A 16,277-nucleotide genomic window follows, 5' to 3' on the forward strand; every position below is an offset into this window, starting at 1 on the left:
TATCTTAAATTATGGATATTTGTTCCTCCAAGAGCTTTAAAACATCTTTAAAACTTTTAAACATATTAAAACTAAATATCTTACAAACATATCTTTAAAAAAAACTTTAAAAACAACTTAAAAAACAATTCCAGCACAAGTGTCGGTGACCCATCCAAAGCAGGCAACTGACCCATTACACAAACTCGGGAACCACCAGCCCCCAGAGCCTCCGTCTTGCTAGGATTCAGACTCAGTTTATTGGCCCTCATCCAGCTCACCACCGAGTCCAGGCAGCAGTCCAGGGGAACCAGAGCTGGGTGTCATCTGTGAACTGCTGACACCTCACCCCAAATCTCCTGATGGCCACTCCCAAGGACTTCATATAGATGTTCTCAGTTCGTTAGTAATGGCACCTTGAGTGGAAGCCTCATGGCTGCTTCAGCATGCATGATTTTACCTCTACGTAGTCATAAACCTTACGTTTCTTTATTCTTTCAACTACCCGTCTTAACAGACTAGTTATTTCTGCACTCTGTATACCAAAGACTCTTTAACACACTGCACCAATCTAGAGTACCAGGCCCTGCCTGCCTCGTTCCTGGGGGAAATGAATGCCACTATCCAGAATGGAACCTGCAGAGCCACAGAACGTGAGAACCCGCCGATGTCACACAACGAGTAACAGCCATTCCGGCTGACCAAGATCATGGGCTGAGTCAACATCGCTGAGCTGTAGAAAATGGAGTTCCAGCAGAAGCACATCAAGTTTCTGGCTCAGCTCTACCTGGACAGCAGCCAGAAAAGGAAACCTAAAACACCATTGCTTTATAAGAGGCGCAGCCAATTGTACCGGTAACACAGATGGGCAGTCATCTGGCCCTCCATGCAAGTGAAAATGTGATAGCAGCCAAGCGCAGCCTTGCTGAATCAGACCAACGGACCATCTAGTCTGGTGATAGGGCCCTCCAGACCTTTCTAACTGGCCCCTGGGCCTCTCCCCATGCCACACCCTTCCCTGACCACATCCCCCCTCCCAAGGCCATGCCCCTCACTTACTCTGCTTTGCACCCTCCTTGGTTGTTTTTGCATGGCTGGGATGCATCCCGGCACTCTGATAATGCATCTTCTTTGCTTGGGTAAAGGACAAGGAGGTGTGTGTGAGCATGTGTGGCCAACCAGATGCCTACAGCAAGCCCGCAAGCAGGACCTGAGCGCAAAGAATATTGTTGTACTCTTTGCATTTTCATTTATTTTCATAGTATTGTGGTTTTTAAGCTGTTGCCTGATTCCCGTAGGCATCTGGTTGGCTGCTGCGAGAGAAGATATTGAACTAAACATGCCTTTGACATGATCCAGCAGCACTCACCTTATATAGGGGCACTATAAGGACAGAAATGTCAATATAACTTAAAGAAAATACATATAACAGCAGGCCCCACAACCAGTCTTGGGGATCCAGCAAACACCCAATGTTACCAACTGCTGGTGCCAGCTGTGCCTTACTCTTTGTGTTTCTTGCTCTGGGGATAGCCTTTCCTTATTTGCTACATGTGTTTCGTTCCCAGGGGCCACCTGAGCAGGGAAACCAGTGCACCACCACTCTTGCCAGATATTCATTCCGGAAGACAAAGCAGTAAGTAGGAAGGAGGTCTCAGAGAGAGAGAAGGACAAACATAGGTTTTCTCCCCGCTGGTTCATGGGGGCCGACAGCAATGCAATTCCAACATAATGAAGTTTGGGGTGGGGTGGGTGTGTCCCTGAAAATTTTTTAGCCATTCCAATACATTTTAAGGATAACTTTTCTTCTACAAAATGCTTTAAGAAAGAGTTATCAAGATTTTGTTTTTTAAATACACAAATACAAATAAACTCCTTGGATTTTGGATCCTTTTGCTGCTGATTTATTAGGTCTGTTTTATAGGTTATTGCTTGGCCTTTATTGTGATATCTCATCTTTTTCCTGATTTTATGTTATGCTCTTAAAATGTTCCAAGTCTCTTGGAGACTCCTGTGTGGCAAGCAAGGCATAAACTGAACTCACCATCATCACATCGCATTTCATACGTGGAGCAAATCCATGTATTTCCTCATGACAACCCCATGAGGTAGGTTGGGCTGTGAGATAACTGGCCAAAGAGCAACCAGTGCGTTTCACAGCTGAGCGGCCCACCCATTGCAGATCCAACAGTAGCCATTGGGATATACCGCCTCTCAGTCCCTGAACCTCTGTCGTACTAATTCTAGACACCTACGATGCTCCTTGGCTCAAAGGATAGATGAATCTTCACTTCACCCTTCCCTTTTCCTTCCTGTGCCATAATCTCTTGGGAAAGCTGCTTGGGTTGAATATCTTATTGCTGTGCCGCTGATGATGATGCAAGGAACTCAATTAGAATGAATATATACATATACTGTATACAGACAGACAGACAGCTAGCTAGATAAAATTTATTAAAGTCAATCCTGACTTATGGTGACCCTACGAATAGTTTTCATGGTAAGCGGTATTCAGAGGTGGGTTTACCATTGCCTTCCTCTGAGGCTGAGAGGCAGTGACTGGCCCAAGGTCACCCAGTGAGCTTCATGGCTGTGTGGGGATTTGAACCTTGGTCTCCCAGGTCATGTTACAACACTCTAACCACTACGCCACTGGCTCTCCAAGGTGGCATACATGGTTGCATACATGGTTCTTATCCCTCACCATTTTGTCCTCATAACCCTGTGAGGTAGGTTAGGCTGAGACAGTGATTGGCCCAAAGTCACCCAGTGAGCTTCAGGGCTGAGTGGGGACTCAAACCCTGGTCTCGCAGGTATTAATCCAAACACTGTAACCACTACACCATGCTGGCTTTCATTGCAATAAAACATTTATTACTTATCAAAATTTAGTCCACAGGTGACTCCAGTCTCATCTGTTTGACCCTGCAAGCCGGCAAGGTTGCCAATTGCTTTTACTTTTCTCTGCTCCTATCCTTAACAACAGCCTGCCAACTTTAGGAGCAGGCAGTGAATGAAGGCGATCTCTGTGCTCCGCAAAGCATCCTGCTGTGTTTTTTCCACAGCTGCTGTTAAAAGCATGGCTGGGCAACCTGTAGCCCTCCAGATTGCTGGACCCCAACTCACATCGACCCCCAGTCATCGGAGTTGAGAGTCGAACATCTAGAGGACACCAATTTGGTTACCCCTCATCTAAAAGTTGAAGCAATACCCTTATCGGCAGGAGGTTTGGGCCTAACAAAAGCCTAGTATTTCTTACACGCCATAACTAGCTTAGGAGGAAACCCAAAGTGAAACCAGCAACAGAGAATACGGTTGCGCCAAAGACACATACCTCCCTTAAGAGAGTTCCTCAACAAAGGGCCACCACTGAAAAGGCTGTGCTTCTAGGCTGGAGAGATCTTGATGGCAGACAAGCTAGCAGGACCTCAGGGGCTGATCTTATGGAGGACAAAAATGTACAACACACATCAGCCCCTAAGAGGGAGGCCAGGTCAGGGGAATCTGTGGCCCTCAATATGTTGTTGGGACTCCAACTCTCATCAGCCCCGGAGCCAGCATCAACAATGCTCGGGGAGGATGGGAGTCGAGTCCAACAACGGAGAGGGCCACAGAATCTTCCCATCCCAGTGTTATAGAGGACCAGGTCAATGGGACAAGGGCAGCCAAGCAAGCCTACCTTACAAGGCAATTTGATCCCATCTTCCTTCCCTGCCTGAGTCACAGCCTGAACGATTCAAGCTTCTTCTCTTGGCTCCAGGGTGCCACGTGATGCCGGAAGGTCGGGTGCCGCTGATACTGAACGTGGACAGCCCTGGGCCAGCAGCCTACTCACCCCCCAGCATGAACTACCGCGAAACCATTGCACCATCCTACACCTTTGGGTGGAAGACGCCCCCTAGAGGTACCAGGGAAGGGTTGGAAATGGGCTGCCTTCAAGTTGATCCAGACTTATTAAAAGCAGGGCTGAGGGAGGGTTGGATTATATTTGGCTGATATTTAGACAGTATATATATAACCAGAAACATAAAGAGTGACACTATATGAAACCATACGCTTGTTAAACATTCCTAAAGTAATCTTGTTATTTCCTGGTGTTATCAAATAAATACTTTTATTGGTTTACCAAAAGCCTGATCCTTGGCTGGGAATACACAGACCAGAAGGGAGGGCAGAGTAATTGCCAAGGCTGAAGGGAAACTGTATCATATGGTGGCAGCGGTGAAGGGAGATATTGTAACACGTCAAGTATCCAGAGCAACCCAGGATTGTATGCTTTATAGACAAAGATACAAGGGGGTTGTGGACAGCAAGGGCACCCAGACACAAAGTGACAAGCTATAGACTGAGGCAAAGTCTCTAGCAGTATTGTTTACAGGGAGTGACTGGTGGTGGTGCTGCCTAGCAGTGGGATCTTGTGAGATCTGTGCTGAAGCGGAGTGAGAAAAAATAAAAACGATGATCCTGACTGGTGGTGTCCTGAGGTGGTGCCTAGTGAAAGGCGGTAGCCACAAGCAGGTGGGAACCTGACAGGTGGAGCCAAAGGTGGGATCGTCACATGTGAATAGGGATTTCATGTAAGCAGTATTCAGAGGGGTTTACCATTCCCTCCCTCTGAGGCTAGTCCTCCCCAGCTGGCTAGGGCCTGCTCAGCTTGCCACAGTTGCACAAGCCAGCCCCTTCCTTGTCCGCAACTGCCAGCTAGCCAGAGCAATTTGTGAGCCAATATGGTTTTGTGGGCAGGCTTGTAAAGAGCCAGTTGCCTGAAGCGCAAGGCAGGCCTGTTTCCTGGGAATAGCAAGAGCGATGTGCCACAATGACACACACTGTAGCCTGCTGGGCTAGTTACATTCTGGGCTATCAGCTTTTGTAATCCTGTTTAATGAAAAACCACTTGGGGCCATTGGAAACCATGCAAGAGCTTTAGCTTCCTTGACCAAAAAAAAAAAATCAGAGGGGGAAAACAACAGGAAACGTATAGGACTCATGCAGCAGAATGAAGTGGTAAAGCCCTGTTTAGAATGGACTGTACCACTGCTTCAGGCTGCAAGTGGGGGAAACCACATTATGAATCTACCAGCATACTGAAATGATGCAACCTGTTCCATCACTTCCACTTTGTCACCTCATTCTGCTACATGAGTAGACTGGACCTACGGCTCGTGGAATGAGTTTGGGGTCTGGGTCCTTGTTTAGAGTTCAAGTTCTTTCCTCCCCGACTAACTACTCTCTGCTGCTGCCTCACCTTGTCTGCTCTGTTTCTCCAGAGGGCGGAGGGCGCCGATCTTGGCAGAAGTCTTGGTTCCTGAGCAAGAACCCCTTTACCAGGAAGGCAGATTTTACCCACGAGACCAACGTATGTGTCACTCCCAGGGTGGACCCCTTTGCGCTAAGGCCTATCTGATCCGTAGCTCAGCAGCAGAGCACGTGCTTTGCACACAGAAAGTTCCAAAGTCAATCTCCACTTTTAAAAGATCAGGTAGTAGATGTACATGAAGTCTAGCCATCCCAGCCTATAGTTATGTTTGGAGGTAGCCCAAGATTTATCCGTAGAATTCTAATCAAGTTAAGACGGCAACTAACTTGCTCCACTGATTTCATTGGGAACCAAGCTCAACCAACTCAGAAGTCCTATTGAATTCAATGGGGCTTACTCCCAGGTAAGTGTGGTTACAATTGCAGCCTTTGTCTGAATTCAGCCTTTTGTTCAAATGAGATGAGGATGTTATTTAGAGTATTAATAACCCCACAATTAAAAAAAAAATTGCAAATTTTAACCAAAAAAATGTAAATGTACTACCTTCAAGTCGATTCCAACTTATAGGGTTTTCATGGTAAGCGGTATTCAGAGGGGGGTTTACCACTGCCTTCCTCTGAGGCTGAGAGGCAGTGACTGGCCCAAGGTCACCCAGTGAGCTTCATGGCTGTGTGGGGATTTGAACCCTGGTCTCCCAGGTTGTAGTCCAACACCTTAACCACTACACCTCACTGGCAAAACATGACAAAATAAACGAAGTAGCAATATATATTTCTTTAAACCACCATCAGCCCACATTACGGATACAGTAACAATCAGTACACCAATTTTAGGTTAAACGCATAAGCCCTCCCGATGTCCAAACATTCAAATGTAACAAGGGTGGCGAGATACTCATACCATTGCGTAATAGACGTTGGGTGTTTATCCTTCCAAGCGTGAAGTATCTTAGCAACCATAAGGGCTCTCAAAATCCACTTTTTTGTTGCCCTACAGGGATATAGTTTAATAACCCTAGAATAGCTCTCTTTGGATTTTGATGACATAATGAGGCACAGTCTTTTAAGGCTTTCCAGGACAGCAGCCTCAAGGATAAAAGGCCAGGAGAGGAAAACCTATCATATTACTACTTTTTAGCCCATGCAGCATACGTGGTGGTTCCTCCTTCCTGTGTTATCCTCACAAACCTGTGGGGTAGGTTAGGCCAAGAGATTGTGACTGGCAGGTCACACTGCAAGCTTTGCAGCCAAGTAGATTTGAACATGGGTCCCCCTGGTTCTAGTCTTTATGCTCCACCCATTCTGCCACACTGGTTCCCTCCATGAGAAGACTCGTGTAGCTCAGCTTTCCTTCTGTTCTTTGCAGTGGCCATCTCCTTTTGACTATAGCCAGCCCCTGGGAACGAAGCCAGCCAACCAGACAAACAGACCCAATTTCACCATGGGTCAGAAGGGCGAGTTTACTTTTGTCAACAAAGGTGAGGACATGATGGGTAACTTAGCCTTCTCTGGGTCAGGTTGCCCAAGGCCCCTAATTCTTGCTCTGTTCTAGCCAATCAGGAAGCCCAGCACCTGCTTTTTGAGGAATACCAATCAGGAATCACCTGTTTTTTGAGGAATGCCACCTCCAGGTTTTTCAAGTGGTCTTAGGAAAGATGTCATCAATAGTGTTCCTCTTATTAATGGTATTACCATTGCCCATTTACTTGCCCTCTCCATCTGAGACCAATCAACACCACAAAGGGGGGGGCAAGATGAGCAAAGGTTGCCACTCCTTGCTCCTATTATTGCTGCCTTGCTTGAAGTAGACGGGTGAACAGGCTGTAACAGCAAGGAGAGCAGGCTATGACAGATAGGCCAAGGGGAGCCAGGAGGAACCCTTCCAGGGTGTGGCTCTTAGGTAGTACCCAAATATCCCCTCCCCTTAATTTTCTGGCACGACAGGTTGGACAGACTTCCCTACTTTCTCAGCTCTCACCCTCTTCTCCTCTGCACACACTGTGACCGACCCAGGACCCAATAAATACAATACCATATATGCCTACAACCACATTCTACACAGATCACCCTCCTTCATTATCAGTCCTGCACCGCAAACGGTGTACAGATGGGCCAGAAAAGGTGAGAACCAGCAAAGACCATCCCACCATCACAATCTTTAAAGGGGCAGATGGGAGAGTACCCCTATGCCCATCACTGCCGCTAAAGTGAAGCTTCATCCACCATTTGGTTCACAGGTGTCTTGTAAAGACTTATCTTTTTGCCCAGGGGCACATTTTACAACTTAAAAGGCAACTTGAATGGCTTTAAAATATTAGACAAATTCAGGAAAGAGAAAGCTATGAATGGTACTAGCCGCAACTGTGGTGTTCTACCTCCACTGTCAGAGGTTGCTAGGAATTGCAGATGGAGACAGCAGTGTTTTGCTCAGGTCCCGCATGTGGGCGTCCCATTGGGCCATCTGCTTGGCCACTGTGAGAACGGGATGCTGGACTAGACAGGCTTTTGTAAGTTGGTACAGGCGATATGAGTTTCTCGAGCAAAATTTGAATGTGAGTGAAATCTGACAAACCTTTTGCAAGACAGCTCTGGCTTTTCTAGTGCTACCTGGTTAAAAGTGTCACTGGGGGATCTGTTCTCATTACCCCTTTCGGAAGGAGGGACCCAAAACGTTTTCAAATGTGCAGTTTGAGCCTGCCACATACATTTACCTGCTGCTGCTTTCTTCCTTGCTTGCAGGCACCACCCCTGGTCCCGGCGCTTACAATGTGGAGAGGGGGCACGTTGCTCGCTTGCCCAATTCCCCCAGTTTCTTCATCCAAGGCGTGAGACGGCCCAAGAAGCACGAGACGGGGCCATTTTCAACGCTATGACACATGCATCAGGGCGCATTTAAGAAACGGGCTGCCCTGCCTTCAAGGAACCCCATTTCTGCTCAGTGTTAACGTTCCAGGGCAGCTCCCGTTAACTTAATACAGGCTCAAGTTTGTTAAAGCACAAAACCCAGTATCAGCCTTGCCCACATTTACTAGAAAAAAATTATATATACATAAATACACACACACACACACATATATATATAAAAGACACAAATAAAGGTCAAGGAAGCTACATATATATATATATATATATATATATATATATATATATATATATATATATATAGCTTGACACTGGAACAGAGGAATCTTGTTTGTGGAACCGAGGAGTCCAGACACTTTTTTTTTACAGAGCAAATGTGTGCCCTTTACAATAGTAAAATGATTCCCAAGTCTTTCAAAAACTAGATCCGCAAGGGGTTATAAATCATTCTACTCTACGCCTGCAGTGCCCTATCCTTGCACCCTCTTAAAAAGATTGGGGTGGGTGGGTTAATGCAGAATAAGTATATACAGTTGAACTAAGCTGCAGACTTGTATAATTTGGAGGGTGGTGCAGCTGAAGTCACAGTTCAACTGCACCACTACTGAGGTAATCAATGATATCACGGGGGTGTCTCCCACTGAGGATACTGATTGATATTGCAGCCAACAGACTGGGCTGTTTGCAGGATCATCCTAGTCCGGGCTTTCACCTTCAACTCTCATCCGGGTGATAGCACCACTTTCCACGTGGTTATTGGCTGCCACGTTCTTCCTTGCTTACTTGGAATTAAGGCAGGAGTTATGCAAAAGTAAATCAAGTGTATGCAATTTAATTTAAAGGCTTCAGAGTTCACATTGTCCAGAATTTGATGACACTGGTATACAATTTTTCCATGCAAAACATAAACAAGCCTACTCCTGCTCTAGGGAATTGCGAAGAACCGCCCAGAGAGCTTCGGCTATGGGGCGGTATAGAAATTTAATTAATAATAATAATAAATAAATAAAAACCCACTAAAAATAAAGAACGGCTGAACCTCCACCCTGAATTTCCTCTTGGTCAGTGGATGGCAGAGAAGAAGTACGCACCAAAACAAAAGCCAGCCCACCACTCATCAAGTGTCAAACTCCATTTTTATTACCAAGCTCCGCTATACAGGTCTTGCTGACTCGCGTCGTGTCCGTTCAGGCAGCAGTCTTAGCTCTGTTGGGAAACAATTTTTCGTCAAGAGACACGCCGTTTCAGTTTGGAATCAGGGAAGGGGAAGAATTGTGAACGCAGCCTGCTTTGGAGAAGGCAGGCACTTACCGCAGGGCATTCAACTGCGCCACTGTTGATGTCGTCGATGACATCATGGGGGTGTCGCCCGTCAATATTGCAGCCAACGGACTGAGCCGTTCCCAGGATCTCCTTAATGGTTCCTGCAGAGGGGGCAGAGATGTACAAGTCATGACCCCCAGGATCAGAGGCAGCACACTAGTAAGTACTAGTCTGAATAGTACACTGCGTTCACCACCCGAGCACCTTCTCGGTGCGCCCCCTCTGAGGGAGGCAGGAGCAGAGGGCAATGACACGAGAACAGGCCTTTTCAGTGGCGCCTCTATTTTATTATTTATTTTATTTTATTCAGCTTATATCCCGCCCAACTAGCAAACAGCTCTCTGGGCGGCAAACATAGAAGCATATACAATAATAAAATTACAAGATCAATATAACAAATACAAAAGTATTTGAGGAACAGTCTCCCCAGGGAAGCACACCTGGCACCATCACCATCTCTTTTTAGGCAATATATATATATATATTTACCCAGGCTTATGGTTTTTCACTGGGAGGGTAGTTAGATATGTCAGTGGCCTTTGTTGTGCTCCTATTTTAAGTGGGGTGGGTAGGACTTGTCTATTTTAAATATACTGTCTCATAAACGTTTTAGTTTTTCCGCACTGCTGTTTTTACCTGATTTTAATGTCTTCGTTATTTTAGTTGCTTTGAAGCTCTTTCGTAAAAAGTGATAATGATGTGCTTTGAATGCTAGTTGCTGGGAAACAGCGGGAGAAGGACTACTGTGCTTATCGTGTTATGTCTCTGGGTTCCCCAGAGGCATCTGCTTGGCCCCAATGGCGCTGGAGAGCAGCTGTTCGTTTCAAAGGAGTCCAACAGGCCAGCAAAATCATAGAAGGAAGGTGCCCATAAGGCCATCGAGTCCATCCATCTGCTCAATGCAGGAATCCAAGTTAAAGCAGACCCGGCAGATGGATGGGGCCCTGCTCCCTGCTAAGCCTTGCCTCATGGCAAGAACACCTCTGCCAGATGGTCAGTGTTCAGATAAGAGACCCGCAGAGTTTAATCAATCCGCCTGTATCTCTACACCGAAGAACCCTCCTACTAAGGTATGGCTAGCCAACATGGTGCCCTCCTCATGCTGTTGAACTACAACTCCCATCATCCCTAACCAACCACATTGGGTGGGGCTCGAGTCCCAACAACATCCAGAGGGAGAATGCAGGTTCCCCATTCCTGGTGTACAGAGGACAGAAAAAGCCAGCATCCCAACCCATGGTGGCTTAGCTATCCTGTGCCAGCCATGCACAAAAAGCCCTATGTCCATTTCCCAAGTTTTTCTAGTAATCAAGGTATTTTGAATCGCACGTGTACTGCATTTCAGCATTTCCATGCTTTTCTGGATCGCACGTGTGGACTTTTTGGTTCTTTCCAGATGGTGTGGAACAGAGATGGGGAACCTATGGCCCTCCAAGTGTTGCCGGGCTATAGCTCCCATCATCCCTGATTATTGGCCCTGCTGGCTGGAGCTCATGGGAGACAGAGTCCAGCAATCTCTCAAAAGCACCTGGTTAGATTACATCTCCCGTCATCTCTGGCCACCTGCCATGCTGGGTGAGGGAGCTGGAGCCCCAACAACATTCAAAGGGGGCCACAGGTTCCCCTTCCCTGGAGTAGAGTGTACTGGGCGAAATGGACCCCTGAGCAGACTCAATGAAAGGCGAGCTTTACACGTTCCAACGTCTGTCATGCGGTGCAAGTGAGCAACCCATGCACCCAGGGCCTTCACCCTCACCCCCATGTGGTAGCGTCCCCCACTTTTACCAGAGAGTTCCTGGGCCAAGGACCGGTGTCGCATCTGCCGAGCAATGTTCACAATCTCATCAAAGCTGACGTTGCCACTGTGCTTTACTGCAACGAAGAGAGAAATTATGTCAGGCAGGGTTTGCGCATCTACCAGCTAAAATAAGCTGGCACAGACACAGACACACACAGAGACAGACAGACCTCAGCCAGTTCCTCAAAGGAGAGACAGGTCTTAACTACATGAGTCTTGCTTTGTTCCCATTCTTCGGCACAGAGTTACCCACATACAGAAATAACCCTGTTTCCTTGAATGGGGGTTTCCTCTTAGCTCACCACTGGAATGTACAAGCCACAGATGAAATCAGGCAGGCACAGTGGCGGGTGGCTGCTTTAGAACAAACTGCAGCAACGTGCAAAGAAGGCATGTCCACATTACATATTCAAGCAGGTTTTGGTATCTTCTCTCTCTTGAGCACTGCTAGCTTTTAAATTATGCTTTGTTTTCGTTAAGAACCAGACTTTTGAATATTACTGGGGGGGGGGAGTACGGTTCCTCCAAAGGGTCTCCTATTTCTTAAAACTAGCTGTAAATCAGCCCATCAGTTTTCCTTCCCGCAATCCTATTTTCACAACTGTCCAGGTGGGCTACTTAGAAATTCTCCGCCTGCTCCCTAATCACAGAACTGCAATGCCCAAGATTCACTGATCAGGATCCACAACAAGGACTAGAAACTGGTTTAGAAATAACCAAAGTGAAAATGTGGGGTTTTTTTATATCCCTCCATCCTGCACATAGTTCCTCCCCTAAATATTCTACTGCAGGGTTTACTTCTCCACAATACACACAAACAGATCACAACAGCGCACTGCTATAGCAAAGATTAGTGGTACTAAGAGGAGTTATTCCTTGCAAGCTAAGTGGTACTGCCAGGCTGGACTGCTGCCCTCTTGGTTTAAAGGAGCAGCCCCAGGCATGCCTCACCCAGGTGGATGAGGATACACATCCCACCCCCACAGAAGACACTCACTGTTCTTCTGCTTCTTGCGGTCACGGGGAGGCTCCTTCAGAGCTTTGATGATCAAGGCAGAAGCTGAGGGAACCACCTCGATCTGGAGGGCAAAGCAGTCAACATTTGAGACACGAGAGGCAGGCATGGGGACGAGGATCAAGGGCTACGGAAAGCCTGGCCTGTCAAAGGTAATCCCACCACCACAATAGCCCCCCCAACATACATAACAGAGTGGATAAGGGGGAAAAACCCTTTCAGTTTCATGCATTAGAAGACACCGCCTCCAAAGTCACTCAAAGCAGCAGGAACTGCCCAACTGGGATTGATTTTGGGTTTACGGTGCACGCAAGAGGGAGCACGGCCTCTCGCAGACACAAGGGCACCCAAGCAATATTTTCATCTTCTTCAATAGGGTTGCATGAAGACATGCTGTGGCCCTAAAGCCATGTCAAGATGCAGAGGCCCCATACCGTAAAAAACAAAGAGGAAAAAGGTGATGGGACAGTGGCAAAGAACGGACTTTAGAACGTGTGGCTAGGCTAGCTCCCACTGTCCCTTCTTGAGGCCTGATGTGAGGCTGGGCAACCTGTGGACGATGCAAGCGGTCCAGCAACTCTAGAAGGAAGTTGATCGGATTGGGTGTGGAGGCCAGGCTTCAGAATTTTGTATGAACGGCTATTTAACCCAAAGCAATTTCAATCATAATAAAACTGCTTGGCTAGCTCCAACTCGTTAAGCGGGCCCTCGTACAGGGAGGCTCCAAGCCATAGCTTACTTGGCTTGCTCCTAAATCCAGCACAGCTCTTCTAACTCCACGTCCCCAGCTTTTCAGCACAGGACACCCTGGGGCAGAGAAAATAAACTCTGCTTCCTAAGCGGGGGGGGGTTTGCTCTCAGCTCACCATTGGAGCATGCCAGTCACTGTGGCACGGATGGCATGGTGGCGGGGGCTCAAAGGACCGGCAAGGGGTGCGTAGAATAAAGACATGAAGGCCGGGGGGGGGGGGAATCAGTTTTTTCCTCCAAATGTTTCTGGGTTTTTTCCCCCCTGGGCCTTCACATGTCTAGTCAGTGATTTTAGCTCTGATCCTGGGCCAATGGCACCAGTTTGTGCGACCAAATCCTGCCTGGCTACCCTAGTCCTGTCGGCAACAGGGTTGCACAATGCATAGGTGTCAAGTATTGCAAGCTCAGGAGAAGGAGTTCCACTTGGGTAGGAAAATTTTCCCCACTAGGGGCCCCCCGCAACCCTCCCCCAGACACTGCCCGCTGCATACAGTCTCCGCTCACACACACCTCTCACAAACTTTGATGACCGGGCCGTATTTTTTTGTAGGTCCCGACCCAGAGACCTCCCCACACAGCGAGCTGCATGGTACTCATTTTATCGACCTCGGAAGGATGAAGGGCTGAGTCAACCCTGCCAGGATTGTGGCTCGTGGCGCCAGTCCAGCTGGGTGTTTTCAAGGCCCGGTGCTTTTTTGGCCACAGAGCTGTCCTTTACGGCGTTGGCTGTACCTGAGCTTGCCTGTTCTGGATGGTCAGCTTCACGGTGATCCTCAAGCCCTTCCAGTCCCCGGTGGCCTTGGCAATGTCATCCCCCACCTTCTTGGGAGACTGAAAGAAAGAACCACACACGCACGTGACAAAGCTGCTCCTCCGCCACGTGGATAACACTGAAAGCAAAACCCTCCTCTTAAGGGGGCTGGTTTTTATTCCAGCAGTGTCCAGAATGTGCCGGACATTTTGTGGCAGAACATACACACTCTGCTTTGCAAATAAGCCTAGGAAAGTTACTAGTCCACAGGAAGTTATGTGGTCAACCTGCAAATCTGCTTAAAGCAGCTAGTAGCCACTCAATGCCCATCCAGAAGGGGAAAAAAGGGGGAATCCAGAGTGAAAAGCAGTTGGAACACTGGGTGAGCTTTTCACCCCCATCCACCCCCTCCTCAAAATCAGCAACTGACCAAAGATTCAGCCTCCTGAAGTCGCAACCCACACAGCTCTGTCTAACCAATACATGCAGCAAACTTGCACTCCGGGCATACAAGGTTTGCCTTGCAAACGAACCTACCAAAGTTTCTAGCCCACAAGAAATTTTTGTTAGGTTCGTGTGTGTAGGCAGGCCGTGCTTGTAATTAGTGAAACGTTGTCAATCTAAAGGAGGACCAAGTTCTGAAAAGCTTCCCTTGTCTCTAGAGGTGATCATAACCAGCCAAGAGATAATTTACGTGCCTGCAGGTTCGTCCTGTCATCATCCTGAAGATCACAGACCTTCAGCTTAACTATGACAGAAGATGTTTTTCTTAATTGTCTGCGCAAAGCAGCAGCATAGAAAAGCTTTCAGCAAACATTAAAACAGAAAGCGCCTGCCGAGTCTGTCTTTGGAAGAGCATTCCACAGGGCTGGGCCGATGGCACTATTTCGCCTTCAGAATCTGAATTGTCACCACTTGCATTCAGCAGCAGAACTGGACAAAGTTTTCATCATCAGGCTTTGAGGTTTTGTGGATGACCAGGTCTATTCTCTGAGTGAGGAACCTTTTCCAGACAGAGGGCCACGTTTTCTTCTAAGCAATATCCCAGGGGCCACAGGCCAGTGATGCAGGCAGGGCAGGAGGCAAGTTTCTGTACACATTCACACATGAGTGCCCATCTCCATCCAGAGAATAGTTCAAGGATGTATTACAGCCTGGCAAAAAACAGCCAAGGAGGCTGCAAAGCGGGACCAGTGAGGGGCATGGCCTGGGGGCCAAGTAAAGACCTGGAGGACCACATGTGAATTTCCACGCCTCTGCTCTCCCTGCTAGTATTTCTATGGTGAAAGGCCTGGATAGCTTTTCCTCTGGAGAAATAAAAGAGCGGACTCACCAAACCCAGAGGCCCAATTTTGGGAGCCAGAGCTGACGTTGCACCAACTTCACCTCCGGTGCACCTCAGGAACACTTAGAGAGGAAAAACAAACAGCATGGAAAAGATATCAGCCAACTAGTGAGCCAAGGACAAAGAAACAATAGGAAGACCCGCATTCGGGAGCTGAGGCCGACGAGGCAGCAGCAAAACAGCCACCTGAGCAATTCAGCAACCTAGGAAGCTGCCTTACGCCGAGCCAGACCGTTGGCACATCTAGCTCAGTATTGTCTACAGTACACTGACTGGCAGCGGCTCTGGGAAGGCCTTGAATACAATCCATCATACCAAAAAAAAGATACACAGGGCCATCCACTGTCCACAAGATCCTGAACAGGCACATTTCGAAAGAGATGAAGGAATACTGCTGTAGATTATTTAAAAATAGAACTCACCGACTTGAAAAAAGTCAAGGAAGCCTATGCAGCCCAGCCAATTCAGGCTAAAAAGTGAGCTGAACACGCATCAAGGCATTCACACGAGTTAGCCCCCCTCTACTCGTAGAGATGTACATATTGCCACGTGAGGCGTGCCCATCAGGCCCCAACCCCAAATTTGCCCCAATGCCAAAAGATTCCGGCCAGAATACCTACCGACTTTGATCTCGTTGGGGTCGAACTTGGGCGGCATGGCGGCGAACGGGGTGCCGGGCTAAGCGGCACGGAGGATGGCGTTGGATTCCGGGAAGCAGCAAACTCTGCTTTCCACTTGGAGGCAAAAGTGGCAAAAAGGCCGACCAGTCGCGATCCCGCGAGATATACCGGCGAAAGTCTCGCGAGATCGCCGCCCCCACGCCGGGGAGGAGTGGTCGCTCTCCCACTCACAATCTCGCGAGATTTCATTTGCCTCGCCGCCATGGCGACTATGGGCACTTGCTGAGGAGGGCGAGGCCGCGAGCGCCATTTTACCTGTGGGCAAAGGAAGGCAAGGCAGTAGGCTCGGGAGGCCACTCTGGCCTTTAGTCTTTGTGGCGAGGGGGCTAGGCACGGGATGACCCGATCGGCATGAGGGGGCGGGAGTTGGGCAGGACTCGGATATTTCCTGAGGCGCCTCGGTGTTTCTTACAGAAAATAAAGGGGGGGGGATAAGGAGCCGGTATGGAACGCGGGAGGTGACATTGCCGAGGTGGGCGTGGCCTAAATCTCCCCTTTCTTCCAGGGTTGGGATTGGT

At 48.2% G+C, this 16,277-nt stretch overlaps 2 protein-coding genes and 2 non-coding genes across 4 annotated transcripts; 1 reads left to right on the forward strand and 3 right to left on the reverse strand.

Annotated features, from left to right (window-relative positions):
• Positions 1-721: 721 nt before the first annotated feature.
• Positions 722-9,043, forward strand: STPG3 (sperm-tail PG-rich repeat containing 3). The gene is made up of 7 exons (XM_061604163.1): positions 722-834; positions 1,548-1,615; positions 3,740-3,883; positions 5,247-5,335; positions 6,602-6,713; positions 7,207-7,356; positions 7,975-9,043. Exons 1-7 carry the CDS (start codon positions 722-724, stop codon positions 8,106-8,108), a joined length of 810 nt encoding a protein of 269 aa, XP_061460147.1. The 3' UTR covers positions 8,109-9,043.
• Positions 9,044-9,216: 173 nt separating this feature from the next.
• On the reverse strand, positions 9,217-15,845 carry RPL12 (ribosomal protein L12). The gene is made up of 7 exons (XM_061604176.1): positions 15,700-15,845; positions 15,068-15,141; positions 13,716-13,814; positions 12,216-12,297; positions 11,206-11,292; positions 9,409-9,521; positions 9,217-9,303 (listed from the first exon to the last, which is right to left on the reverse strand). The coding sequence occupies exons 1-7, from the start codon at positions 15,734-15,736 to the stop codon at positions 9,298-9,300; spliced, it is 498 nt and encodes a 165-aa protein (XP_061460160.1). The 5' UTR covers positions 15,737-15,845; the 3' UTR covers positions 9,217-9,297.
• On the reverse strand, positions 11,438-11,569 carry LOC133374050 (small nucleolar RNA SNORA65). Its single transcript, XR_009759808.1, has one exon. It is a non-coding gene; the product is annotated as a small nucleolar RNA SNORA65 (small nucleolar RNA).
• LOC133374048 (small nucleolar RNA SNORD38) lies at positions 14,624-14,692 on the reverse strand. The gene has a single exon (XR_009759806.1). It is a non-coding gene; the product is annotated as a small nucleolar RNA SNORD38 (small nucleolar RNA).
• Positions 15,846-16,277: the final 432 nt, after the last annotated feature.

Source organism: Rhineura floridana, chromosome 20 (assembly GCF_030035675.1).
Source record: "Rhineura floridana isolate rRhiFlo1 chromosome 20, rRhiFlo1.hap2, whole genome shotgun sequence".
Taxonomy (NCBI): Eukaryota; Metazoa; Chordata; class Lepidosauria; order Squamata; family Rhineuridae; genus Rhineura; species Rhineura floridana.

Bases quoted from the DNA above. Each gene is read 5' to 3' on its own strand.
- RPL12 (XM_061604176.1), bottom strand. From the start codon at position 15,736: ATGCCGCCCAAGTTCGACCCCAACGAGATCAAAGTCG. The intron at 15,142-15,699 runs GTAGGTATTCTG...TTCCTCTCTAAG, and splicing joins CCCCAACGAGATCAAAGTCG to TGTTCCTGAGGTGCACCGGA. The intron at 11,293-12,215 runs GTGAGTGTCTTC...TCTTCGTTGCAG, and splicing joins CCGCAAGAAGCAGAAGAACA to TAAAGCACAGTGGCAACGTC.
- STPG3 (XM_061604163.1), top strand. From the start codon at position 722: ATGGAGTTCCAGCAGAAGCACATCAAGTTTCTGGCTCAGCTCTACCTG. The intron at 835-1,547 runs GTAACACAGATG...TTTCGTTCCCAG, and splicing joins AGGCGCAGCCAATTGTACCG to GGGCCACCTGAGCAGGGAAA. The intron at 5,336-6,601 runs GTATGTGTCACT...TGTTCTTTGCAG, and splicing joins ATTTTACCCACGAGACCAAC to TGGCCATCTCCTTTTGACTA.